Source organism: Sesamum indicum, linkage group LG5, assembly GCF_026168435.1.
Source record: "Sesamum indicum cultivar Baizhima isolate 11 linkage group LG5, ASM2616843v1, whole genome shotgun sequence".
NCBI lineage: Eukaryota > Viridiplantae > Streptophyta > Magnoliopsida > Lamiales > Pedaliaceae > Sesamum > Sesamum indicum.
Window position 1 is genome coordinate 18,750,175 of NC_142661.1, and position 26,870 is coordinate 18,777,044.

At 35.2% G+C, this 26,870-nt stretch overlaps 5 protein-coding genes across 6 annotated transcripts; 4 read left to right on the forward strand and 1 right to left on the reverse strand.

Moving 5' to 3' along the window:
• The first annotated feature begins 4,588 nt into the window (after window positions 1-4,588).
• Window positions 4,589-8,558, forward strand: LOC105161749 (GATA zinc finger protein). The gene is made up of 3 exons (XM_011079549.3): window positions 4,589-5,524; window positions 6,398-6,566; window positions 7,919-8,558. Exons 1-3 carry the CDS (start codon window positions 4,592-4,594, stop codon window positions 8,365-8,367), a joined length of 1,551 nt encoding a protein of 516 aa, XP_011077851.2. The 5' UTR covers window positions 4,589-4,591; the 3' UTR covers window positions 8,368-8,558.
• A 282-nt stretch (window positions 8,559-8,840) lies between these two features.
• LOC105161750 (auxin-induced protein 15A) lies at window positions 8,841-9,601 on the reverse strand. The gene has a single exon (XM_011079550.3). It carries the CDS (start codon window positions 9,510-9,512, stop codon window positions 9,129-9,131), a length of 384 nt encoding a protein of 127 aa, XP_011077852.1. The 5' UTR covers window positions 9,513-9,601; the 3' UTR covers window positions 8,841-9,128.
• A 2,483-nt stretch (window positions 9,602-12,084) lies between these two features.
• LOC105161751 (putative small nuclear ribonucleoprotein G) lies at window positions 12,085-13,976 on the forward strand. The gene is made up of 4 exons (XM_011079551.3): window positions 12,085-12,207; window positions 12,340-12,362; window positions 13,485-13,606; window positions 13,705-13,976. The coding sequence occupies exons 1-4, from the start codon at window positions 12,173-12,175 to the stop codon at window positions 13,765-13,767; spliced, it is 243 nt and encodes an 80-aa protein (XP_011077853.1). The 5' UTR covers window positions 12,085-12,172; the 3' UTR covers window positions 13,768-13,976.
• Window positions 13,977-16,265: 2,289 nt separating this feature from the next.
• Window positions 16,266-19,163, forward strand: LOC105161752 (rho GTPase-activating protein 4). The gene is made up of 5 exons (XM_011079552.3): window positions 16,266-17,065; window positions 17,401-17,521; window positions 17,628-17,747; window positions 17,902-18,132; window positions 18,207-19,163. The coding sequence occupies exons 1-5, from the start codon at window positions 16,647-16,649 to the stop codon at window positions 18,792-18,794; spliced, it is 1,479 nt and encodes a 492-aa protein (XP_011077854.1). The 5' UTR covers window positions 16,266-16,646; the 3' UTR covers window positions 18,795-19,163.
• A 604-nt stretch (window positions 19,164-19,767) lies between these two features.
• On the forward strand, window positions 19,768-25,119 carry CPSRP54 (chloroplast signal recognition particle 54 kDa subunit). 2 transcript variants are annotated; one of them, XR_847796.3, is made up of 16 exons: window positions 19,768-19,972; window positions 20,063-20,198; window positions 20,492-20,559; window positions 20,638-20,739; window positions 20,882-21,034; window positions 21,156-21,233; window positions 21,900-22,025; window positions 22,114-22,216; window positions 22,350-22,450; window positions 22,896-23,033; window positions 23,117-23,260; window positions 23,614-23,689; window positions 23,986-24,071; window positions 24,183-24,308; window positions 24,598-24,868; window positions 24,969-25,119. XR_847796.3 is itself a non-coding variant. In XM_011079553.3 (15 exons), exons 1-15 carry the CDS (start codon window positions 19,826-19,828, stop codon window positions 24,700-24,702), a joined length of 1,689 nt encoding a protein of 562 aa, XP_011077855.1. In that variant the 5' UTR covers window positions 19,768-19,825; the 3' UTR covers window positions 24,703-25,119. The 2 variants fall into 2 exon arrangements, 1 of the variants encoding a protein (XP_011077855.1); XM_011079553.3 differs by having other exon boundaries at window positions 24,598-25,119.
• The last annotated feature ends 1,751 nt before the right edge of the window (window positions 25,120-26,870 follow it).

Here is a 26,870-nt window from a genome sequence, read left to right on the forward strand (position 1 = left end):
TCGTGTGTGGATGCCTATTTATAGGAATTGAGAGCCATGAAATTTTGATTGTCACGGACAATTTGCTTGGCCACTCTCATTTGTTAATATATGGAACTATAATTCTTTTACAATGACAAAATTATATTGTTTAGTCTCATAGAAAAAAAAATTAATATTTTTATTCATTTGTTAATGGGTTTTTTAAATGGTTTTGAAATTGAGAAAACTCAACACGTTTAGTTTTCTACTTTACGTAATTTTTAAAAGGGTCCTAAAATTGAAAAAAGCTGAATACATTTAGTCTCATATCCAAGTTTACGTCAAAAAATAGACGGCAAAGACACGAGCAATACACGTGCTTGTTAGCTTGGCCGCTCTCACACAATTGATGGATACGCATATTACATGTGTGCTTGCTACTTATTTTTTTACGAAAACTTGGATGTGAGACTGAATATGTTGACTTTTCTCAATTTTGGGATCATTTTGGAAATCTTGTAATGTATCATATTGGGTCCACTCTTATATTCATTGAAAGATCAAAAGGTCCAAGAATATCTTATAAATTACTAAAATACTTTGGGTATTTGTGTGTTTTTACTGTTTTGAGTGACCTGACCTCGTTACTTCTCCCAACTTGATGATTTACCTCAGATTGATAGAACTCAATGTTCCACGTTATTTAATTTGGCATGTCCGATTGAACTACCATAATTAAAAAGACCACTTGGTCACGTACCAACTTTGGACTTAGAGGGTGTTGGGGTGAGCTCATAAACTTTTTACGATATTTTATATGTTTTGCAAAGTTCCAAATTTAATTATTTTTTAAGATGTTAACAATTATTTTTTAAATTTTGATCATATTAATTATAAAATTAATATTACTAGCATCTTATAATAAACTCTAATCCCCAAAAACACCCTCCGAATCTCTTTTTGTCATCACAGAACAATCCATACTGACTTACGCATAAGAAAATTATTATTAATGTATTATAATACTCTTAATTGTGTGTTTTGAACGTAGAATTAAGTCCATGATCTGAGTTCGACGCAATCGAAAGAACGATCTATAATAACAATCTCATTTTCAACTTGATATTAATATCAAATTCCATAAAAAAAAAATCAACTAAAATTAGTGTAGGCTCAAGTGGATTGACCAATCTCCAATTATGTTTGATATGTAATAGCTTGAGTTTTGACTAAAATGATAGCGACATATGCCTTCCATGGTGCGGTGATGTTCATACAATTATTAATTGGGATGTCAAAATCGTGTTAGCTGTAATTTACGTAATCGAAGGTCTAATTATGGGAGTGGCGAGTGCCTCAACTTGACCAACTGCCTTTGCTGATCTCATGCATGTAACTGTAACTTGCCCTTTCCTAATAAAACAATCTTAATTCCATCATTGATAACACGATTTTCTCAGATTTGTTGAGATATTTCTGAAGAACTGGGGAATTAAAATTTTGTTATTATTACCCTTTTTTTCTTGTATTTTCATCAGCGAAGCATCGAGGAAAAATATGTTGTCATGCATTTGTCTTAGAACTAATTAGTCACATCGAAAATAACATAACAAATTCGTCGTACAAAATCATCCATATTTGTTATCATTTTATTTTCTAATGTATAAATTAACTATATATAAATTGCAAGAAATGGAGATGTATAATTTGATCAATATTAAATGTCCAGCATTTTCAACACATGAAAATGACCAAAAAGTTTGACTTTTACAAGTGACGTTGATTCTTCACATACTAGAAGTGTGTACCTACGATAGTTTTAGTTTTTATGATGAGATTAAATTTTATGCGGAGGCAAGAATTTGCAAAAAACTAGATAGTGATGAAGGTTGCACTTCATGCGCGAGTGGTGCGGTTCGAGAAGTATTTTTGCATCCATGCAAGATTTTTTTAGGCTTTTATGACTAAAATATCCTTATTATGGCTATATAATAGTGTTGGGCGTTTTTTACTATATCTTAACAAATATGAATATTAGTTAATTAAAAAAATTATACACTATTAATTAATTTAAATTATATGAATAAATAAATTATAATTATATTTAAATTAATGTTATAAGTATTGAAAATGAAAATTTGATACTTTTTTATTATTTTAAATTTTTTAAAAATATTTAAATAAATTATTTTGAACTTCATTAATATCAAATTTTAGTCATTATTTAAATTCAAAATTAAAAAATCTAAAAAATATTGCTACGACGGCACCACTGTCACCTGTAGTGTTTTGGGCGTGGCTGATGGCTTCTGGGCAACTCGCAGTCGCCCAACGCAAATCTGAGCGATCACAAGTAGCCCAGATTCGATGGCATTTCGACGCCCCCTTCTTTGGAACGCGACTAGTCGGGGTGGAGGTGGGGGGCGAGGGAAGGATGATGGGTGTTGGGGAGGGCAACAGGGGAGGGGGTTTGAGGAGAGGCGGGTTGGGGGTGTTAATTTCATTTCATTTATTTTTAAAATAATATTTTTATTATTTTATAATATCTATATGTAAAATTAATAAATTTAAACCCCTTATTTTTTTTTTATAAATTTAAAATCAGACAGTAAAGTTTTATTGATTAGGTTTGACGGCTTTTATCTAATCAACAAGGATCCAATGTTCATTAAAAAAAAAAATAATATATAATATATAAGGTCATACAAATAATTTATTAAAAACCTAACATCGTTAGTCATATTTAATGGAGATGGGCAATTGACCTGAATTTATTAAAACACATGGGGTGTTTTTCCTATTTTTTCAAATTAGAGGAGGATTTTTTGTTGATTTTTAAAAATACTAGGGGTTTTATGCAATTTTTTCTAATTACACTCCCATCATCTAAGGTTTGGTGTAATTCTGTGTAAACTCCATGTGGTTTGAGAAATTACATCTAGTACCCTTGAGTTTTACTTTTTCTAACAAATAAATTTTTTCTGTTAGTTGAAATCCACTGAATTCATTGATATTAACAAAAAAAAAATTAAAAAAAAATCTATATGTATCCAAATTGACTTATAGTAAGCAAGTATTTTTATGATCAAATTACCCTCATATGTCTTCACGCGATAATGCATTCGAGAGGGTGTATTTTCACCGTTATAAGAGTAGTTTAGTTCGAAAAAGAAATGTTTAACTTGCAATAAGTTAGTAATAAGTCAATCGAGGTAAATATCAATTTTCATTCATTTTTTTTGTTAACATCAACAAATTCAATGAATTTTAACTAACGAATGGACTTATTTGTAAGATTGAAGAAAAACCAAGGGATGCTAAATATAATTTTTTAAATCACAAAAAAATTATGTATAATTACACTAAATTTCAAGGAATGAAAGTGTAATTATCCTTAATTTAAATTATTGTAAACACTACCTTAGCTCGCGTTCAAAGCCCAATCCAAAAATCAATGGCCTGATAAAATTACTACTGGGCTTAAAATAGCCTGTTCTTCAAATCAAAGGATCTTGCTGGAGGGCCCAATGCAATTTACATCAAAAGCGCTAAACCCATAATGGAAAAACGTAAATCCGGCTTGATTTTTCAGTCTTGTAATGTTTTTATTTGGACCAGCCTTTTCTTTTTTCTCTTTAGATTATAATAATTCATCATATAATAATAATAATAATTCACATTTCACCATATTGAATTTTTTATTTTTGAATTCTATTATATTTTTTATTCTATTTAAATATAAAATAAATGACATCATTGATGAGATAGGATTTGAAATAAAAATACCATCCGTATAACTCATAGCGTGTAATTGATTATGTGTTAGTATTCTTGTACTTTGTAGAAAATATTACAATAATTGTATTTTAATATTTAAATTATAACATATGTCTCTTCATTTTTTTTCAGTGATGTTGAGGTTAGTATTGTTGATGGATGTTTATGACCATAATATTTGTAATATGTATATATATATATATTTTAAATATCATCTCCCACTATTATACCATACTTGCTATTTATCCCTACTATCTTTTATTATTGTCCTATAATTCATATTAAAATAGTGGATAATTTTTACATTTATAAAAGGAGGATCGTTCTTTTTGTTTACACACACACGAGATGTATACTACTTGTAATTATCATATAAAATAGAGTTATATTAGTTGTAGAAAATTATTCTTTTTTTATGGAGTTTTGGACTCTACAATTTATTTAAAGTGAATTAGAGATACGATGTTATCGGGTGATTTTCTCCTCAAGTCGAGAGTAATACTACTGGACCAATGAAAATAGTTTACTGCAGTGTACTTTCAATCTCATAAAAGAGAGCGAGATATCAGCATCTCAACTTAAAAATATATATATTTTCAACAATTATAATTGTTATTTCTACGATTAAAAACATTTACTATTTAATTTAATCGAATTAAAATATTAATCTTATTTTCTTGAAAATGAAATCCCTCTAAACATTGGGCAAAAGTCGATTAAATTAAAATATTGTTAATCTTGATTTCTTGAAAATGAAATCCGTCTAAACATTTGGGCAAAATTCGAATTTTTGTCGGTGTCGTTAAATACAATGAAGGTACGTGTATGTGAGAAGAAAAGCAATGGGTAGGGTATGGTATGGTATAGGGTCCTGCTCAAATATGCTGTTGTCTTTTTCATACATCATCACTCCGTATCTTATCGTAGCTTCCAACTATCAAAGTGTTCACGGACAAGTCAAGTAAGCACCGTCGCCCTCACATCACTTCACGCAACAATGTCCCTTTCTCCACGCTCAGTTCACGACGCTGAGCCCAAAATCCGGCCGGCGGGCACTACCGAGCTCAGCTGGTGCAAGGCTGTTCCCGGCGGCACCGGCATAACTGTTCTCGCTCTCCTCCTCTGCAAGCCCCTCGACATCCCGTTTCTCCAAAATGCCCTCCGCAAACTCCAGATTTCCCACCCCATCATCAACTCCAAACTTCGTTTTGATTCCGTTTCCAACACTTTCTCCTATGTCACGCCCCCGACTCCCCACATCCGAGTGCAGCCCTTCGATCTCCCGTCAACGTCCCAGATTTTGGAAGCCCAGTTCCCCGAGGAGAGCAACTCCGTTTCCCCCTTTCACCTCATTCTCGAACACGAACTGAACACGAACTCGTGGCAGAATCCTGACCCTTCATCAGATACTGATGTTTTCTTTGCAAGCTTGTACACTTTGGAGAAGAGTAAGTGGGTTCTGGCTCTTAGACTGCACACGTCCGCATGCGATAGGGCAGCCGCTTTGGCGTTGCTGAGGGAATTGATGGGGTTGGTGGGGGAGGGGGAAGGGGAGGGGGTAGAAACGGAACAAGGAAAAGAAATGGAGGTCAGTTTGGGAATTGAGGAATACATTCCTAGTGGGCAGGGGAATAAGCCCTTCTGGGCTCGTGGGGTGGACATGCTAGGCTACTCTTTGAATTCTTTGAGGTTGGCAAATTTAAGTTTCAAGGACACAGAGTCGCCCAGAATGTCACGGTTTATTAGGTTGCAAATGAATACAGAAGACACCTGTCGGATTCTATCTGTAAGTTAACGTTAGCTTTTCTTGGTTTCTGTTACAAGAATGTTAATTCTGTTTCATTTTTTCCATTGCAACGTCCTAGTCAATGGCAAGTCTAATTGATTGTCTTTATTAAAGTAGATGAAAAGGTTGAGTGGATTTGATATGTCTTAGCTTGAGCGCCTTTTTTTTTTTTTGACACTGAAGCTGTAAGCAGAGCAAGGTGTTAAAAGGGCAGACGATCTATCTTCTTGTACGTTTCTTTCTGCTTGATTAGTTCTGTTTGGTTGTATTCAAAATCCTTAGCTCTAAATTCGTCAATCCAAACCGAGCATTAAGGATGATCATATGTTCCTTTTCTAGTATTTGGTCTTGATGTAATCAAGAGTCAGTGTGATATTTTTCACATGGAGCAGAAGAAGTTTTCTCTGACCTTTAGTCCAAAGGCTCAACAGAAAGTCCTCGAACAATGTGATCAGAATCATGTTTATGTTGCATATCAAAGAGTTAAAGTCCATATAAATAGATGTATAGAAGTGATCATGACAGGGAACCAGTGTTAAACAGATGTCCGAATCTTTTTCCTATAGATTAGGTGGTCCTTTTTTGTGCATAAACTATTCAGCTGAGGATGCTGTTTCTTTTTTAGACTTGCTATATATTCTAAAATACCATCCTGTTATCTAGTTGTAATGTATTTTTCCCTCCAAACTCAAAGGCATTAACTAAAATAAAAAAGTTAAAAATCTCACTTGGGTCATCTGGTCATTATGATCTTAAGTAATAAAGAAATGAAATCGTTTTGAGCGTATAAACACGACTCATATTAGATGCTGTGCTAACTTGCATGAGGACTTTTCCTACATAGTTGACTTAGTTTTGGTGTTACATTGGCAGAGTTGCGAGCGTCAAGAGATTAAATTGTGTGCGCTTCTGGCAGCAGCTGCTTTAATTGCTTCTCATTCCTCAAAAGGGATTCCTGATGATTATTGGGAAAAGTATGCGGTTGTGACACTCATGGATTGCCGTCCTATTCTTGATCCAGTGCTCAGCAGCAACCATGTTGGTAAGTTCTGTTGGATTTCCTGTCAAAAGTGAGAACAATGGTGAGCGTTGGGGGGAAATATTGTCAATTTGTCATCATATGACGAGAGGGAGAAGCTAAGAATTGGGTTCAAGTCCACCCTAAAATCAAACAAAATCATACAGCTGCTGAGTTCTTGAATTTGGGTTTAAGTTTAGTTGCTTAGCCTTTAGTTTTGCCGGTAGTATTGAACAGGATTCTGTGTGTTTCGGCTTATGTAATATATCTATATAAAATATGCTCTAAGAATGGAGAACAAAGAATGCAGTATTTGGTGCTGAAAGATTAAAATGATATAAGTAGTTTTGGTACGTAAATTTTTTAAGTCAACAATTATTATAAAGTTATATTACTTACTCATGCACAAAAGAATGAAGCTTTCCTTGAGAATTGTTTGAACAGAATATTAATTTTAAGAATTAAAAGTAGGGGCATATAGTACTAATGACGGTATCTATCATACCTATTGTTGTTTAGTCACATGAGGATTAAAATGTTTTTTTGATCAGTTAGATTTACGTCTAGTGGAAGTCTACATGACAACAATGTTTTTCCTTAAGAAGGGAAAATGCTATAACAAGTGCAGTGCAAGTTTGTCTTAATAAGAACCTTAAAAGACAAAAATGATTGAAGAAACATAAATAACAGAGCATCAGGTAGCAAAATAGTATGATCCTTAAAACAAAAAGCATGCCGATAAATAAAGAGAGGTGGGGAAAACCGAAATCTCATTATGGCTATTGCGAGCTTGTTCCTATTCCCTCCTCCCTCATTGTTACCTCACTGTTCTCAGTTGGTAGAAACAATTAGACCTGTTAGCAAACTTATAGCATGAGCTGCCGTGAAAACTTACACTTGGTGCTAGAGCAACTACTTTGTTACATGCTAGTTTTCCCTTGGCAAAGTAGTCAATAAGGCAAAGTCAAACAGTTAGCTCCTAGTTGGTTTTTGCTGAAAATTTGTGAATCCAAGCTGGCATGCTGACAGCTTTAGTGATTTTGCTGTCATCTAGAATGTCTACAGTTAAATTCACACTGTAAAAACTAGATTGTCTGGCCATGTGAGATGTCTGATCCACCAGAAATATCAAGCTCAAAAGAATGGAATTTAGTTGACATCAACTGGTTTTGCTGATGCATGCAATAAATTGCTACTTAATAATAAAACTATGGTTCTATTGAGGGAAAAAGAAATCATAAGTCTAGAAAGGTCGGTGATCTAGTTCCTTTTAAATCTCCCCCACTCCCCGCTTTTGCCATTGTTATTTCTTGTTTGGTTTTCTTCCCTAGATATGCTCTGGAAGGTGTTTCACCATAACAGTCAAAACACTGCAGGCTTTTATCACTCCGCCATTCTCAACACTCATGACATTAAAGGAGGGGAAGACTTGTGGGAGTTGGCTAAACGAGTGCATACATCCTTTACAAATGCCAAGAACAACAAGAAGCATTTCTCCGACATGGCTGATATCAACTTTTTGATGTGCAAGGCAATAGAGAACCCCGGTTTGACACCGTCAGGATCACTCAGAACTTCGCTTGTATCCATCTTCGAGGACTGTGTGATTGATGATTCCAACAAACTTCATCAGGTTATTGGATTGGAGGACTTCGTTGGGTGTGCCTCAGTTCATGGTGTAGGCCCATCCATAGCAATATTTGACACAATAAGAGACGGGAAAATGGATTCAGCATGTGTGTTTCCCTTCCCCTTGCATTCGAGGGAGCAGATGCAGGAACTTATAGATGAACTGAAAAGGATTCTTTTGGATGGAACAACTTGACGGGGCTGATATTACTATGGAGCAGCAAGTGTAGCTAAGTTGCAATCGGATGTTATTTATGGCTTGAAAATTTGATCGTTAGTTAGATCTTTCATTAGGCCATGTATGCATCACCCCAGACTGTTGTTTTCCTGACTCATATTTCTACCAACTTTGTCTGGTAAATATAACGGCTACGGCCCTTCGGTTAATGTTGCTCGCTTTGTCCAGTTCCGGCTAGATACGAAGGCTACGATTAACTGATGTCGATTATGAAATCTTCAATTATTTTTGCACCTAAACACATCTAAGAAAGAGAAAAACAAGGATAATCATGGTTCTTGCTTGCCTGAGAATTGATCATTGCAACATTTGTTTTTCTTACAAGTGATGTTTTACTTGCAATAGAGAGAACAGATTGCCCTGTTCCATTGAGGTTGATGGGGGTTATGCTTGGTGTGACGTTCTAACTATTTTATGCTTCAAGACATAGATTTAGTCCTTCAGCAGAAATCTGCTGAAGAAATATTTTGCTCCGCCCTCAACCACAGTTTGCAGCCCGGCCAAGAGTGGGCGGCTGCTGGTAAAGATAACTGGAAAATGGACAAAGTGACAAAAACTATTACAAAACTTGGTTCGTCCCTCTACATACGCCTATCTGAAGAAGGATTCTAGACTTACATATATGATTCTGGACTGTACTAAACAGTATATTACAAACGCCCTGTTACAACCTAAACACCTCTTGTAAGAGAATCAACTCTCTTCCATACTGAAGTTGTCTAAATAAACTCCTCTACCAAGTCCCCAAAATCAAATTTCCCATTGCAGCATTCTACAGCACTTACCACTTCTTGGAACGCAGCCACACTGCATGGCACCACCAGACCATTCCTTTGGTTAAATCCAAACTCATTATAAGCCTTCTCTAATAGTATCTTGAACAGAGGGTGAGACAAGTAGCCGGTCGGCACGACAAACCTCTGCCTATCGTCTCCCACGTACACGACAAAAGTTCCGGTCGGCGTGGTGGTGGTGGGGGAGCTGGCTCCTCCGTCGTTATCCCTTAGCAAGCACTCATAATGTGATGGATCGCGGTCGGCATTGCCGATGACCTTAACTTTCTTGGCTAGTTTCTTCATTGAACCAAGTCTTTTGCCTAGCATTTTGTGGAGTGGAGAGTGGTTGAAATCAAGAAGGATTAGAGAGTGGTTTCTTGACTGTTGCCTAGAGGGAAAGGGTGGTTGATGTTTGCTTTTGTAGTGTGCTTGGTGGGTGGGATGGGGGTGGGGGTAGGGGCGTGTGTGTGTAAATGTTGCATTTGACTTTTAAGGTAGACTTAATTTAGATATTCAGAATATTTGTGGTTGATCATTTTGTCACGAGCGATTGTTTTCATTTACTTTGACTTGTCATTAGTTAAGACAAGCCATGATCTGACCAATAAAATTTGAAAATCTTCCAACTCGAATCGGGTTTCGTTAAATTTTAATCAATTATATGAAAAGTGCAATACATTTGACGTATAATTGATATATAATTTTAAAGACGTAATAAATCATATGAAAATTATTTTACATTTGTTCTGTAATTAATTTAATTCGGTTAAATTTAGTAACAACTAACAGCCCCAACTTTAACCCTTTAGAAAAATGACATAAAATTTTCAGTTTTGTTATCTTGTCCTTCTATAGATGAGAATCTCAGATAAAAAAGAAACTAATGGTTAGTTACAACTGTTCCATAATTGAACAAAAACCATAATCTAAGATGATTCAACCTCCTCATCAACCAAACAGGCTATGATTCTTTAACTTCCAAAAAACAAGGGAATCCCCAACACCCACCTAGGATGGACTACCTAAGTTGTGTTTGGTGGACGCCTGAAAATAGTGTTAACCACGAAACAATGAGAGCACGAAACAATGAGATCATCCCATTATTAAAAACTTTTTTTGGGTGATTAAAATAGCATCCAAACTTGCCTTAAGAGTGGTGACCCATGAAAGGACCATGTGAGCATAAACTACCACAAATGTCGCATATAGAAAAAAAAGAATAAGTATATTTATATTTTATAATCTATAATCTGTTTATATAAATTTTTCTGTCTGATGAATAATTACACATATTTTCATCAAATAGTCAGTAAAATCAATATTATTATATAAATTATTTTTATATTGTTTATTTTCAGGAGTGATGTTTGTAATTATATAAGTAATTTATGTGAATCGAGTGGATTGTAAATGTATTTATCCTCTCACAAAAAAGTAAACAAAGACGGCAACTTCTTTGGTAGAGGAATTGCAAATGGCAAGAAAAATGATTGGTTTGAAAATTGGAGTGGAATGGTTGACATGAACAAAAATTCCATTCACAATACGACAAGACATAGGCGTGTAATAAGTGGGTTGGAGCCAAACCTTTTGTGTCTAGGTCAATGCTAGAGTTTCATATGCTGTGTTAGAAAATTTTCTTGCCATTTCTCTAATGTTCTTTCTTTATTCTACTAGCACGTGTAACACGTTGTTTCTATGTGCATATAATAAATAATATTTTTAATATTTAAAATATATTATATAAGAGTAAAATATATAAATTAATATGTTATATCTAAAAAAAATAAAAAAAGAAATTAATTTATCAGTTAATATAAGATGTTAAAAATTGAATAAGTTAGTTATATTATTAATTGAAGAGCATTTTCGACTTTACATAAAATTGATGTGGCGGTGTCATTGAACCATTTATGAGGGTGAGGAACTTTTTTTTTTCTTTATATAATATAGATTATTATTATTATTATTAAATAAGGATAGAAATTGATTAATGCTACAAATGTTTTCTTAATTGAAAGGTACCGACGAATTGATTTATGGTACTGGTCCCGTCACAGTCATTTAATGTACTTGATTCACGGAAAAGACCACCTTAATTTTGGTAGTGGAAGCTTCCGCACATTCCGCCTGACTTATAAAAAAAAAAAAAAAAAAACATTCAAACTATTATTTTATTTTTCTTTCGCACCTAAGTTTGGGTGACCTTTTTAATTAATTGATTAAAAGGTGTAACAAATTTATTTAATTAGAGTAACTTTAGGATTTATTTTGTTAATTAGAATTATATTAGTGTGTTGAACTATTGATAGACGTGGCATCATACGTGCTTGCCGCTTCCTGGCCGGCCGGGCACAAAAGAAGTCAAAACTGTACGGTTTATTATTATGCCACTCCAAAAATTTATGACGTTTATGATGTGTGTGTACGCTCTGATACTTGAGAACATGTCTAAAATATTAATAAGAGATTAATTCAACTAAACATTCGTTATGATATATTTTAACACAGGTGTTATATGTGTTTAGCATCAGTAAAATATAAAATATATCGTCAGCATTTTTCTTTCGAATTCTTAAAAAAGGAGATTAGGTGTAAATAATTAATTGTTTAAAGGAGTGTAAGTGTAATTTTAGTCTTAAAAAAGGAGATTAGGTATAAATTCGTATTTTTATAGGGGTCTAAATGTAATTAATTGAAAAAATTATTAGACTTGTTAATGGACCAAAATATAGAGGCCCAGACACATTTAATGGGCCCAATTTCATCTATCGAATTGCTTAGCATTCGGTTCCGCTGGCAAACAGAGAGCCCAAACAATGGCTTTCTGGGAAAAAGGCTGGAGGCCCAAGGCCCATTATCGTTATATTTAAATTTTAAAATGTCGAACTCCAATTTTTCAAATTTTCGGTGGGTTTTCACCTAGGGTTTTGAAGAGCGATAAACCCAGAACACAACTCTATTTTCTCTTTGCCGAGGTCTTCGCAATGAGCAGATCAGGACAGCCTCCGGATCTCAAGAAGTAAGTGTCTGTTCTTCGTATCCTTACGTTTGCGTGTACCTTCATATATATATTTATATATATATTTTTATATATTATTATTGCTTGAGAATAAGTTTTTTCCATTTTGGTTTTCTTCTCTATCTAATGCAGGTACATGGACAAAAAGCTACAGAGTGAGTTTCTTTGGTTATTCCTTTTATATCTTTTTTGGAAAAAAGTGTGATGAGTAAACGAAGTGAAGCTGAGATTTCTAGTTGTTCTGGTTCTAAATATGTTTCAGTCGTTTCGATTTCGTAAAATTGCACCGCGTGTCTAATTATATGAATAAGTTAGTGTTTCCTCTGTACTTTATTGATGGGGGAGCTTTGGGTTCTCTAATTGAAGTGAATGAAAAATAGCTCGCTCTGGCTTTTGCAGATTTGCTATTCCCCATATCGGTTTACATATGTAATGTGCTTATATAGAGGTCATGATCGAGTTGGTTACGTATCAAGATTTGGAGAAGTTAGTTCGGATTATCATTATGGCCTATTGTCAGCTGGTAGTTGTTTGGACTTTGGCTTATGCATTTATAAAAATGCCAATGTTGTTTTGAAAGTAGTGAATGTCTTTTGTTTATTCTTTGAGCAGAGGTTTTGGTTCTTATCTTCAATATGATTTAGTTCCACAAGCAGAGGTTAGACCAACTAGCATTTTCAAAAAGCTGTCAGTACATTTAATTCTTAAGTTCATCAGGGCTTAAGTTATAGGAATGTAATCTTTGTATTTGAGGATTTTTCAGATGTCAGCCAATATTTGAATGGGTCTGGTTGTTAATATTCCTTGATAGTTGATGGGGCTGTCTAACTATGTTGAGCTATTTGGGTCATAGAAACATGGTGTTTTACTTTTATCTTATTTATGGAGCTATTGAACCCACAAGTTCTCTGGGTTCTCCCCATCCATGTTCTTCAATAAGAATTCAGTTTTCTACATGATTGAGAATTTTAAATTGGACTTTTGAGATGTACTCTATAAGTGGTGGCATCACATGTTATGTTGCACAGGCCTGTAAGTATAGTAAAATAGCATCACACCAGAAACTGTTAAATGGAATTGGTTTATATCATTATTGACGTTTGTAGTTTGCTTGGTATAAAGTGCAACCTTGTTTTTCCTATATGTACATCAGAAACTCATGTGGCCTGTGTATGGTGTTGAGTATTGTTGCCTTTTTTGGTTCATAATGTATTCTCTTCTCCACATGTAGACATCTACATCTACATATTTTAAAATTTGTGGTGATGTATTTTCAGTAAAGCTTAATGCCAACCGTACGGTGGTTGGAACGCTTCGTGGCTTTGATCAGTTTATGAACCTGGTGGTGGATAACACTGTTGAAGTGAATGGAAATGAGAAAACCGATATAGGCATGGTGGTGAGTCTTTTCAGTTTCCATTTTTGTGCATTAAATTTAGGGGTTTGCATTAACAATCGAGCCACAACCTTATGATTGTCATTATTTTTCTATTGCAGGTCATCAGGGGAAACAGTGTGGTTACTGTTGAAGCTCTTGAGCCAGTTAGTAGAGCACAATGATTGTATATGTTTCTGTATCGATCCGATCTAATTTGTAGTGGTAGATTATCTTGATGTTGAAAGTCATACAGTAGTCTTAACCGTTTTTAACCTGCCTGTTATCATTCATCTTTCTGGACTGATAAGCTTGTTTTTCAGATCAATTGTATCCAACAGAATCATTTGATAAATTGATATTAAGGTCTTAAGCTGCTTTCAGGCCTTGGAGATATCATTTCAAATCATTGTCACTTTTTTCATGAGGCATCCGCAGACCGTCTGTTGTGACTTCGGGTTTAGCCTCCTAAAATCCCCTTTTAGGATCTAAATGTGCACGCCTATGCGGAACTAATGGTGTGTTAACTCTATCAATCAAACAAAATTGGTATCTACAATTTGTGGGCCTCAATCAAACTGAAATAAAATTAGTATCTGACTGTGCGACAATGTGCAGGTTCAACATTTGTGACAACTAATTTCTGCTTATTAAACTGTTCTTAACTTTCGTCATTTTACTTATGAATGCATAATGCAATTGTCTGAACCTGAAAGTGAAATGAGCCATTGCAATTTAATTTAACTCAGTTAAGAGTAAATCTGGATTTTTCAATCTTTTACGAGTTGGTATTGGAGCATCTGGGATGCTCCAGAACCTTACAGTCAAAATTGAAGTTTAAAAAATCCGCGGTTACGATGGTTTTGAACTTAAGCCTCTTAGGTATTTATATTGCTTATGGGAGTATGTTATCTCTTTATATTTCTGAGTGTTACAAGAAAACAAGAGACCGCATTCCTGAAATTGAGATAAGTAGCGGGCGGCGGCATTTTGAGTTCAAATTTGAAACAGTGGCTCACTCTCAACGGCCACTTATTGTAAAATGAAGCTCACTTTTGCTTTTTCCGCTCTGCTTCGAGCTGTCCGTAGTGCCCTTTTCTTGTTCTTTCATTTCGTTCTATGTTCTAACACCACCACCACCACCACCACCACCTTTTTATGTAATTCATTATCTGGAAAAAGGAGCATCATTGCACACACACATATATATATATATATATATTTATGTGTGGTGGTCCTCAGATTCTATTAATGGCATATCAAATTTTGTGGAAAATCTAGCAATAGGATTTATTGCCTGTTGTATTGGGAACATGACTGTGTTCCATGCTCATCGTCGTGGTGTTAACAAGAATTCTTGGAAATATTATATTTCCAAACAATTCGAATTATTATTGGTTTTTTTTTCCTCAATGAAAATGGATCTCAAATAATTGTTTCTCTGACCAAGGAGTAACACAAGGGTTTTTTTTTTAAAAAAATTTATTTATTAAATTTATCTATTTATAACACTCAAGCACCCAACATACCTATACATTTAAGATTCGAATGTGAGACATTCTACAAAAAAAAATTTGAGTCTTGTTTTCTATGGGGATTAGGAGTAATGCGAGTTAAAGATATGGTAGGATATTGAATGGCTCAATTCAATCAATCAGGTCTTGGCTTATGTGTTAAAGTTGAGGTCTTTATAAATATAAACTCATGAGTTCGAGTTCAAGTTATACTATTTGTCCACATGAGTTTATTATAATTTATAATTTGATTGTTATAGAAAAATATGTTAAAAAAAGTGATTAATTTTGAGAGATTGATGTAAAAATGACTTGGTTATGAGTTTAGTGTCATAAATACCCCTTTACCTCCATTAGAGAGAGGGAGTTGAAAAATCGAAGAAATTGAACATTTTAAGATGTTTGATCGCTTCTCAAAGAATATTAATTATTATATGTGATGTTGCTTTCTTGCACCATCACTTCCTTACATATATTCTTCTAAGACTTGTTGATAGTGAATTCTGTGATTGTTTCTTTTGACAAAGAGGAAGGTGTACTTGTAATGATAATGATATTTTTCACCTGCCCGCAAATAAGGGCAATTATGCTGGCCACTACTGTCTTAGTACACTACTCTCTCTCTCTTAAGACATAATTTCACGCTCTGATTCTTGTCTCCACCGTGAAAGGTGGGCTGTAATTATTTCATGTCAGGGTGTGAAGTTTCTCATGAACAACATTAATCAGATGTCTCAAAGCCTCCATAAATGTCTGAATTAATCAATTCTTAGCAATTTCAGTGAAGACTATTAAACAACTGCATTTAAAGTTGCCAACCCTGTTTTGGCTCAATTTGCCACATATTAATTTGAATTAATTACATTTACACTCTATCATTTATTATATATTTACACAAATATTCATGGTTTTTTGCATAAATTATAAAATCACTCGTGAAAGTAAAAAAACTAAGAATAATTGTATAATGTAGGTGACGTTTTTTGGGGTGTATATGTAATTTCTCAAGAAAAAAAAGTGATTCATGTAAATAATAATAACATTTATGAGAAATGGACTTGTAATTTTTCGAAAGAAAGTAGTGAATGATATAGATAGCTTATAGATATTCTTGATAATTATTCAAACGTTGATGTAAATTAGGATTTGCTAGCATAAACTCTTTCACTCAGACTCTCTCTTTCTCTCTCTCACAGACACACACACAACTCAGTATTACATTCTTAAAGCTCCCAAGAACATGTACTCTCCTACAGCTAGGCAAAAGAAACTCCAACTTTCTAAGAGAAAATGTGAACGTTGTAGTAATACAACGAGTCAATGAGCAAAGTGTGCATAAAGCAAACGAAAGCAGCAAAAAGATATGAACGATGATGTCCATCTCTCAACTCCCACAAAAACCTTTGCTTGAATCCAACTCCACTCAAACAATAACCACTCACATTCCTATCTTCACTCTCTCCAAGAACCCACAAATCTAACAACCCATCATCACAAACAATCCCCTCCATATACATATACCCAAAAAACAAGAATTGCAAAAAAAGAAAATGACAGTTATACTGCCTTCATCTTCAAGCTGCAATAACTATGGAACACCTACAAGCAATGATGGGTTGCCCCAACAAACTTTTCTCAATAATGAGCCCCTCATTGACAGTAATATTCCTGTAGCTTTGTACACCAGAAATTGTACAAGTATACAAGAAGTAGGGTTTGGAGATGTGGGAGCAGAAGGAGGGGAGGAGGTGTCTGTTTTGGCTGTTTTGGTGACTGTTTTGAGGAAATCTTTGGTGGGTTGTCGGAGTACAAGTGGTGAGAATTGTGGGTTTGAAGAAAAGCTAATGGAGATTGGGTTGCCTACTGATGTGAGGCATGTTGCTCATGTCACCTTTGATAGGTTTGATGGGTTTCTTGGACTCCCTGTTGAGTTTGAACCTGAAGTTCCCAGGAGGCCTCCTAGTGCTAGGTATTTTTCTTGGAAAAAATTTTGGATGAGGGTTGTCTGTAAATGGATATTCTGTAATAAATTTCATGTCTTTCTTGTTGTGGGATTTGATAAATTCCATGTTTTTGCCTCTTTGTTTTGTATGTTTTGGAGTGGACTGATATGGTAATACTAATAGCCATTCTTGAAGTTAATGTTATTGCATACAAATTGCTCTGTTTTTTCTATGTATTTTGGCATGCTGATTACTATCTTTTACCTTAACTTCTTAGTTCATGTTCTTACAGTATCCGGCAAATTATATGTATGTCCTAACTTCATTCCATCCTATTGACTTCAAGATTTCATTTGTGTAGTACAAGAGTTTTTGGAGTTTCAACAGATTCCATGCAGCTTTCCTTTGATCCCAGAGGTAATTGTGTTCCAACTATCCTACTCATGATGCAAAAGCGCTTGTATTCCCAAGGTGGGCTGCAGGTAACTTGAGTTTGCATTCTTTCTTCTTCAGTTTTTGTCCATTTATTGGCATACATTAAGAAGATATTTAAAGTGTTCTTTTGATTTTTGTTCTTCCAATTTGCAGTCTGAAGGAATCTTCAGAATTAATCCAGAGAATGGGCAGGAGGAGTATGTCCGGGAACAGCTAAACAATGGAGTGATTCCAGACAACATTGATGTTCATTGTTTAGCAGGCCTAATTAAGGTACTCCTCTGCAACCTGACCTTTTATTTAGAGCTAAAGTGTCGTTTTCGATCTTTCACAATGAAGTGAATCATCTTTCTCCAACTTCATTGTTGTTCTGATTTGTATGTGTATCGGTACTGGATTAATCTAAAGTAGCGCCGGTTGTTTGCAGGCTTGGTTTAGAGAACTGCCCAACGGGGTGTTGGATTCTCTCCCGCCAGAGCAGGTGATGGAGGCGCAATCAGAAGACGAATGCGCTCAGCTCATGGGGCTCCTTCCGCCAACGGAAGCTGCACTGTTGAATTGGGCGGTTAATCTCATGGCAGATGTTGCTCAGTTGGAACATTTGAACAAAATGAATGCACGTAACATCGCCATGGTTTTTGCACCAAATATGACTCAGGTGAGCATGCATACAGCATTTATTAGGGTTAGTCACAATGGCCTCTTCCGAGAGTTAACAATTGCTTACTGCAGATGTCGGATCCTCTGACAGCGCTGATGTATGCCGTCCAAGTAATGAACTTCCTCAAGACTCTCATAGTCAAAACCTTGAGAGAAAGAGAGGATTGTTTAGTAGAGGCCGGTCCAACACTGCTGCAATCAGAGCCTTCAGATGAGGACGGTGCTCATAGCATTTCTAAACCGATAAGCCTTGAGGCTGATGAAGCATATGAGGACAAAGAAGCTACCATAGCCAATGAGCCACTGTTGAACCAGACCGGCGTTTCTACTCCACAGGCCGAATCAAGAACTGTAAACGAACCTCATCGTTTTCTAAGTTCAATCGAAAACATCCTACCTGCTGATGTTCCAAATTCTCTTGGCACAACAAAGGACAGAGTTGATGGTGGAAACACAGCTAACAGTGTTGGGAGAACTCAACCAAGACTCCTGAGGGCCAAAACCAGCCAGACTAGTAATGCAAACGATGCCAAGAATGGATCAAGAAAACGTGCTCCAAGTCCTGTTGTTCGTGTTAGCAAGAGTGCAGAGAAAACAAAGGAACCGAACGTTATTAGCCGTGAAAATTCATATGCAGAGCGGGTGGAGGTCTGGAGATGAGATTCATGGAACCATTCATTTGGCTTAGGACAGGAGATCTTTTTTCTCTTTTTCACCCTTTCTAACTAAACTGTGTGACCATTTGCATGTAAGTTTTATTTCGATATTGCGCATGATTTTGAATTCTTGGATTGGAGTTTGATCACAAAGTTGTTAGCCCACTCCCACGCTGGGCCTCTTTCACTAGTTTCAGCTGACAGCTTTCATGCTACATAAATTCTGATATATGTGTGAACAACTCGTATCTAACGGGCTGAATCTTCTACTTCAAATCTTTTCTTGTATTTTATTCTATTTACTATATACTCGTGTGTATAACAATTACGTCATTTATTCTATTTAAGTAAAGATTTTATACTATTCCGTGAAGTATTCGAATAAAAGTTTTGTTGCTTACAAATTAGTGATGACAATTTGTAACTAACATAATCAAAATTAAGCAGCTTTTTGAAATTTTAAATATAAGTTATGATCTTTTTAATTTTTTTTAAACTATACAACATTTCATAATTACTTAACATCTTATAAGATGTTTTAAATAATTTATAACCTATCCGTATGTTCCTTGAAAATTATTCAAAAGGTATTATAATTAAATTTATACATCACATATTAAAATGTATAAGATGCTAAATTTACTTTAAGAATGTTTTTTTTTAAAAAATGATTTAATTAAAAACAAATAATTGTATAATATTATTTCTTAAAAAAATTATAGAATATTATTTCGGAGCTTACAAACTCATGTTGTCTAAAATTTAAACATTTTAAGATAAATAATTTTTTTAAAAATTCATGTTTTGGGATTTGAAAATATCTCCCTAACTATATTACATATTTACATTACATAAATAAACACTAATATATAATTATACAAGATTTCTATTTTATACATGGAAACGGGAGTAGGATAGTACAGTAGGCCGCGACGCACCAGAACATTTAATGTAAGTAAGATAGACCCAACAGATTACAAAGCGGATAAAATATCTGCGAAAAGGCAAACGCTCAACTCTCTCTTCCTCTCTCTCATGGAGGCCTCTGCGACCGTTGCTTCCCGCCATTGCCTCCCTTCTTCGTCGCTTCCAATTCCCAAACTGCCACTTGCCGTTTCCAGATTCTCTTCCCGGGCCTACTCCGCTCACTCACTCTCCTTTTCTTCCGGGAACTCATTCACCGTGAGTGCTCCGCCGCTATATTAATTTTGCTATTTGAAATTAATGATTAGTTTGTTTGATTTTCGTTTTTTTTTTTTTGCTTTGATGCAGAGAGAGGTATGGGGAGCAATAAATTCCAAGGTCAGTGTGAACCACAGAAGGGAAATGCGAGGCGTCGTGAGAGCAGAAATGTTTGGGCAGCTGACTGGTGGGCTCGAAGCCGCTTGGAGCAAGCTCAAGGGAGAAGGTTGATTTTTTCTTTTTTCCCGAGTTTTTTTTTTCAATTTGCTCCTTATATTTGCACCTGAATCTAGTTGTGGGTTTGAGTCTTAATCAGTTGTTAAGTTGTAATTTTAAACTTGGACATTTGATCATCGTTTGACTGTAAGCTTTGTGATGATTTTATGATCATCGGGTTGATGTACAATGTAAGTTGTGTGAGGAACTGAATCCATCTTACATATGGAGAAAGTTAATCGATGGATGTGCATTCTATTTGTTATAGTTTCTAACTCTTTCTGTGCGTTATTTGCAATTCAGAGGTTTTGACCAAAGAAAACATTGTGGAACCAATGAGAGACATTAGGAGAGCTCTTTTAGAAGCTGATGTAAGTGCCACTCTGCTCTAAAGAACTTATTCCAGCTTCTAAAATGTATCTCACTCATGTTTCACTTTCTATTGGCAGGTTAGCCTTCCTGTTGTTAGAAGATTTGTTCAGGCCGTAAGTGATCAGGCGGTTGGTACTGGTTTGATCCGAGGAGTGAAACCAGATCAGCAATTAGTTAAGGTATGCTTAAAATTTGGCTGAGCCCTACCCAATGATAAGGCTTCACAAGTATGACACTTATCTTTTTAATATCTGCCTTTGCAAGCCTTAGCATAAGAACTTTTATCTGGAATCATTATTACCTTACTTTTTACCTATGCAGATTGTGCATGATGAGCTAGTAAAACTAATGGGAGGAGAAGTTTCTGAGCTGGTTTTCGCAAAATCTAAACCAACTGTAATTTTGTTGGCTGGGTTGCAAGGTGTTGGAAAGACAACTGTCAGCGCAAAACTAGCTTTATATCTTAAAAAACTGGTGCTCATTCTTCATTCTGTATCTCTGTACCCATACCTCTCCCCCCTTGAAAATTCTTTGGTATTTTACCTTTATCATCTTTGACCTGATCTTACTCAAGCTAAAATGACATAATTAACAGGGGAAGAGTTGCATGCTAATTGCTGGGGATGTTTATAGACCTGCTGCAATTGACCAGTTGGTTATTTTAGGCAACCAGGTAGTTCTCTACCAATTGCTTCTTGTTCAGTGAGACAGCTGAAGACATAAATGTTAAGAGTCTGTTGCAGATTTTTATCATAAATTTTGCTGGTTGGATAGTGTGGATGCTTTATGGATCTTGAGAGTCAGATTCTTACTCACTGTCTAGTTTAACAGAACCAAACATCTCATTTGAGTGTTCTTTATTTTTCTTAAAGGACATTCTTCAAATAACTAAAATGATGTCTATAAATTCACAGGTAACAGGCAGGAGTATGTATTCTACAACCTTGTGATTTTCTCATACCAAAAATGTTAAAACCAGAGAAATCTAGATGTTTGCCAATTAGCGTAGGACTACAAGCTTATCCTTTTTTTTTTTTTTTTTTTTGCGTGTGTGTGTGTCTACTCTTAATGACACAAGCATGTTTCATGGAATGCCTGCACATCTGTAAAAGTCTATTTGCTATTGTGATGGTTGGAGAAGAAAATTATGATTGTTTTGTTGTAAGTGAATCTCTTAAATGGACAGAGTTGGTACTTAATGTTGGTGTTAATATGCAAATGTACTGTCACATACTGCAAGCTATCTTCAAATACATTTTGGTTTTACATTGATTGTTTTGTCCCCCTAATATCGCCATGTTCTTGGTTTCATCATTACTCACTTGTAAGCTTTAAGCAGGTGGGGGTGCCTGTTTATGCAGCAGGAACTGCAATTAAACCTGCAGAAATAGCAAGGCAAGGTCTGCAGGAGGCGAGACAAAAGAATGTCGATGTGGTCATAATGGATACTGCTGGAAGACTTCAGGTGAGATTACATAACCATGAGACTTTAGACATGGTCACCAAAAGTGTCTTTATTGAACTAAGCTATAATAAATCTTTCTTCTTGTCAGATAGATAAAGCAATGATGGATGAACTGAAAGAGGTCAAAAGAGTATTAAATCCCACTGAAGTTTTGCTTGTTGTGGATGCAATGACTGGCCAAGAAGCTGCTGGTATACACTTCAAATAGTCTTTAACATGATTCAGGCGTGGTTAAAAAACAAGGAATGTTCTGTGACCATGTTGGCATTTATTATCCTCCATATCTTTTCGTCTTTACTCATAATAATCTTTTTGATATTCTAGCCTTGGTGACAACATTCAATGTTGAGATTGGTATTACTGGTGCCATTTTAACAAAGCTAGATGGGGATTCTAGAGGTGGTGCAGCCTTGAGTGTAAAAGAGGTCAGACATCTGTATCTCCTCGAATTTCTTTCATTATATTGTATTCTCATTCTGCTGGAAGGAAAAGATATATGAAAAGCAAGACCAAGTAAATTTTCTGAGAGATGCATCTTTTTCTTTGTATTGAATATAAGAAAACCCAGTGCATATTTGATGAACTTAGAAGAAATGAAAAAGATTGATTCTGATTTAGTAGAATAAGATATCTTACAGTTGCATCCCATGAATTATACTACCAAAGGAATCAGAAAAATGTAAATGCGAATATTATAAGTGAAATTTCATCACTTCCGAAGTCATGCTAATGTGTACATGACTTCCATCAACTGTTATATAAATTTGCACCTAAGGTAATGAAATACTGCAGTATGATGAGTAAATAAAAGAAGAAATTGGAGAAATTTGATCGGATTAAATTTTAAAATAGCGATTGGACTTGACGCAGGTGTCGGGGAAGCCAATCAAGCTTGTAGGAAGAGGGGAGCGCATGGAAGACCTTGAACCGTTCTATCCCGATCGCATGGCAGGGCGTATCTTAGGAATGGGTGATGTTTTGTCGTTTGTTGAGAAAGCCCAAGAAGTTGTGAGTGTAAAATTGCAAGCTGTTGAATTTAATTTATTAATTGGGGAGCAATTATTTGATGTGACTTTTGATGAATTGAGTAGATGCGCCAAGAGGATGCTGAAGACTTGCAGAAAAAAATCATGAGTGCAAAATTTGATTTCAATGACTTCTTGAAGCAAACTCGTGCAGTGGCACGGATGGGCTCGATGTCTCGTGTAATTGGAATGATACCAGGCATGGGGAAGGTATAGTAAACATGTGGTTATGATTATTTTTCTTGAGCAATAGAATTTTTCTGGGCCGGAAATTGTCTTTTCAGCTTTAACTGTATGCTGCATTTAACAAAAGGGGAAAAGCATAGTTTCTTAGTACTTTAGAGTAATTTGGCTGTAACTCTCTTAGACAAGCTTCTGTGACCTCCTATCTTACCCCAACACGTGGGTTGTTTTTGAAATGGCTATTCTGGAGAGGCTACTTTCAAACTTCATTGAGATAGTCCCAACACGGAAAACATGTTTAAATATGTTGAAAGGTAATATAAGTGTGTAGGTGGATTTCAGAATCATAATGGATCTCCAAATTGATGGTGTGCAAACAGGTTACTCCTGCACAAATTCGAGAGGCAGAAAAGAACTTGAAAGTAATGGAGTCTATGATTGAAGCAATGACTCCAGGTAATTTCACTTGAGAACTAGTAAATTTTGCAAGACACTTTACCTGGAACTTTATTTTCTTACCTGATCTTGTTTACCTTTTTGCTTGTTCAATTGCCTTACTGGAATTTGCAAAATGTCCATGAAAATATTATAAACTTGTGGCTGATTCATCTAGGTTTTTTCTCATGAAAAGTGCCAGTATGGTTCACAAATGATTTTGAGATCTAAATGTCCTACAATTTTCTCTTATTTCACACATGAATATAGCTCATTTTATGGTGGACGACACATCTAATCTACTCATCTGTCTGCAGAGGAAAGGGAAAAGCCAGAACTTTTGGCAGAATCACCTGCGAGGAGGAAAAGAATTGCTCAAGATTCCGGGAAAACAGAGCAACAGGTAAACATAGAGGGAGCCTGACTATGCAGTTGATAGCCAGAAATAATGTCTTTTTCCCCTACGTTCTTTATTAACTGAATAACTCAGTGACACAATGGTGTACTTTTTCAGGTGAGTCAACTTGTAGCTCAACTTTTCCAAATGCGCGTACGCATGAAGAACTTGATGGGTGTAATGGAAGGTGGATCACTTCCTACAATGAGCAATCTTGAGGAGGCCCTGAAGGCAGAACAGAAGGTGCTCTTGCTTGTATTATTTTCTTAAATTATTGTGTTGTGTGAAATCCTGAATGCATTTCATCTCCCTTCCAATTGTCAATTCGTCGTTCACCATCTTCCCTGTGAAATGCAGCTCAACTATTTTTTTCTTCTGTGCTGATCCATTTATTATTTTCATCTGTTCTATCTTTGCATTTTATGAGAGAGACAATTTCTGAATTTCAGAAGCTTATATTTGGAATTAGACCAATATAGTTGGGTTTTGGAATAACTCAAATAACAAATGGATATTCCCTTTTAATATCCAGGCTCCCCCTGGTACAGCAAGGAGAAAGAGAAGATCAGAATCAAGGAGGCAGTTTGCAGACTCATCCGCACGGCCCAATCCTCGTGGTTTTGGGGCAAAAAATTAAGCAAACTGTTTGTTTCAAAATCTCAACTATCCATCCACACAGTTGATTACCATTTCTCGGGCGAACACTAATTTCACAGCACATTGTCAGAAATTTTACAGCTAGAATTCTTGCATATCTTCCCTTCATCGTTAAGAGAAAGTGCTGTTGATAGCCGCTGTTGGAGGTAATACATTTTAAGAAGAATGCAGTGTATGTTTGTAGGTGGAATAACCATTGTGCTGTCTCTCAGTCCCTGTAAAGCTAATTTTCTGTTACTTATTCAGACCTGGCTCGGCTCAGAGTTAAATATCAACTTGGGTCTCTGAGGAGAAGGAACATTATTTCCAAGACAGGTTTATGACTAAGGTTTCTGTACTTTCCCCAGAAAATTAAGTGACAGCATTGAGCATATTATATAGTTCACCGTTGTCGTCACTCATTCTTGCCTTTGCTTGTCATTCCTAACTACAATGTTTTAATACGAATATATCTATGTAAACGAAGAGTAAATTATCCTCATTCTGTTTTCTAAAATATAAAGATTGATGATAGGATCTTATTTATGTTTAACTAAATTGTTAGTGATCCAACAATCCGATGATGTCTGTGGCAACCTTATAGACAAGGCAAGAATTAGGGATGATGTGGACATGCAGTCATCCATAGTTACCTTAACATCCTGGAGAAGAGAAAGCAGTTGGGAGACCCTACTAATAGAAGCATTTCTAGGATATACTGACATGTGTTAGTTGAACCATTCCATATATAACTCGCTACTTTATTTGTTCTACTCTCCTGCAAAACAGCATAAACCCAAAAAAGAACAACACAAGAGTTAGAAACCAAAACCCACAAACTCAGGAATATCCTCTACTGATCAAGAAAACATGGCAAGCTCTTCCCATCAGAAAGAGTTGAATCTAGATGTGAACAAGAATTCTCATGTCAATCCCATTTTGTCAAACGTCCTTCCACTACTTATAATAGTAACATATTGAAATAATTTATAATCGTATATGAGTTTGTTGGCGATACGTAAAACTAATGATCATAAGATTGATAAATGAATGACGATATTATTAGAAATACTACAGAAAATTATATAGTATAATTTAAACATTGTTTTTTAGTTTGATAAACCTTTTAGAAAAATAACTTATAAAATTAGAAAAATAAAATATTATGTCTCATAAATTCTTTTAATAAATAAGTGGTTCATAACTTATTCTTAAAATTTTAACATTCGAATTAATTATGAGATCATCATTATTAGTTTAGAAACGCCATCATTTTATTATATTCATATACTTCGAAAAACTTATTTTTTAAATTAAAATATAATATATTATCAATTTAAAATATTTGAAACATTTAAAGTCATATTTTCAAAATATATTTCGTCATATGGCCTCATACTAGGCAAATTTTTTTTCGAGTTAATAAATCATTTAACATATTCAAATTTAAAACATATAATACATTTAATTTGAGCAAAATAATGAACTAAGTATTTGGGCCAAATTTCTTGGAAGCTTAAAAAGGGACTTATAAATAAAATTAGTATTTCGACGACCATATCAATAAATAATTCTAGAAAGAAAAAAATGATAATAATGATTGTTTAAAAGATGAAAGATAATTTTTGCTAATAGAAAATGTTTGAATTGAGCTCATATGTATGCTCATGCAAAAAAGCGTTGCCCATAGCAATGGTAGAAGGCTAGCTTTAGCCTTAGTTCTCCATAGAATGACGAGACTTGCCACCTTAGAACTCGGATTGATGATTAGTAGATATGCCCTCTCAAATGTGGATATAGTTGGTTGTAATTTTCAAGGAGTTTTGCTGGTTGGGGCATCTTAACGGGATAAATCTCTTGAGGATAAATTTTTGAACTCCTTGGGATGGTTAGTATGTGAGGATAATATATTTGTATCTGCATACTTAGGTGGCGACTACATAATCACCATTTCCACTTGGACGAACCACTTTCTACCATGTGTGGGGACAATATACGTGACAAGTGGATTGGCTTAAGGGGTTTGTTTCTTTGCGGGCCAGCAAACTTCAGTCAGTACATAATCTTTCCTAGTTATACAAATTAGTAATGGTCTGGAAGATATTCTTCATCGTGCTTCGTGCATGTAGGGGCTCCTAATGGGCTTCTGATTAAATTGGACCTTTACTT

Bases quoted from the DNA above. Each gene is read 5' to 3' on its own strand.
- LOC105161749 (XM_011079549.3), top strand. From the start codon at position 4,592: ATGGTATGGTATAGGGTCCTGCTCAAATATGCTGTTGTCTTTTTCATA. The intron at 5,525-6,397 runs GTAAGTTAACGT...TTACATTGGCAG, and splicing joins ACACCTGTCGGATTCTATCT to AGTTGCGAGCGTCAAGAGAT. The intron at 6,567-7,918 runs GTAAGTTCTGTT...AAAACACTGCAG, and splicing joins GCTCAGCAGCAACCATGTTG to GCTTTTATCACTCCGCCATT.
- LOC105161750 (XM_011079550.3), bottom strand. From the start codon at position 9,512: ATGCTAGGCAAAAGACTTGGTTCAATGAAGAAACTAGCCAAGAAAGTT.
- LOC105161751 (XM_011079551.3), top strand. From the start codon at position 12,173: ATGAGCAGATCAGGACAGCCTCCGGATCTCAAGAA. The intron at 12,208-12,339 runs GTAAGTGTCTGT...TATCTAATGCAG, and splicing joins CAGCCTCCGGATCTCAAGAA to GTACATGGACAAAAAGCTAC. The intron at 13,607-13,704 runs GTGAGTCTTTTC...TTTCTATTGCAG, and splicing joins AAACCGATATAGGCATGGTG to GTCATCAGGGGAAACAGTGT.
- LOC105161752 (XM_011079552.3), top strand. From the start codon at position 16,647: ATGACAGTTATACTGCCTTCATCTTCAAGCTGCAATAACTATGGAACA. The intron at 17,748-17,901 runs GTACTCCTCTGC...GGTTGTTTGCAG, and splicing joins GTTTAGCAGGCCTAATTAAG to GCTTGGTTTAGAGAACTGCC. The intron at 18,133-18,206 runs GTGAGCATGCAT...TGCTTACTGCAG, and splicing joins TTGCACCAAATATGACTCAG to ATGTCGGATCCTCTGACAGC.
- CPSRP54 (XM_011079553.3), top strand. From the start codon at position 19,826: ATGGAGGCCTCTGCGACCGTTGCTTCCCGCCATTGCCTCCCTTCTTCG. The intron at 22,217-22,349 runs GTATACACTTCA...TTGATATTCTAG, and splicing joins GACTGGCCAAGAAGCTGCTG to CCTTGGTGACAACATTCAAT. The intron at 23,261-23,613 runs GTATAGTAAACA...GTGTGCAAACAG, and splicing joins TGATACCAGGCATGGGGAAG to GTTACTCCTGCACAAATTCG.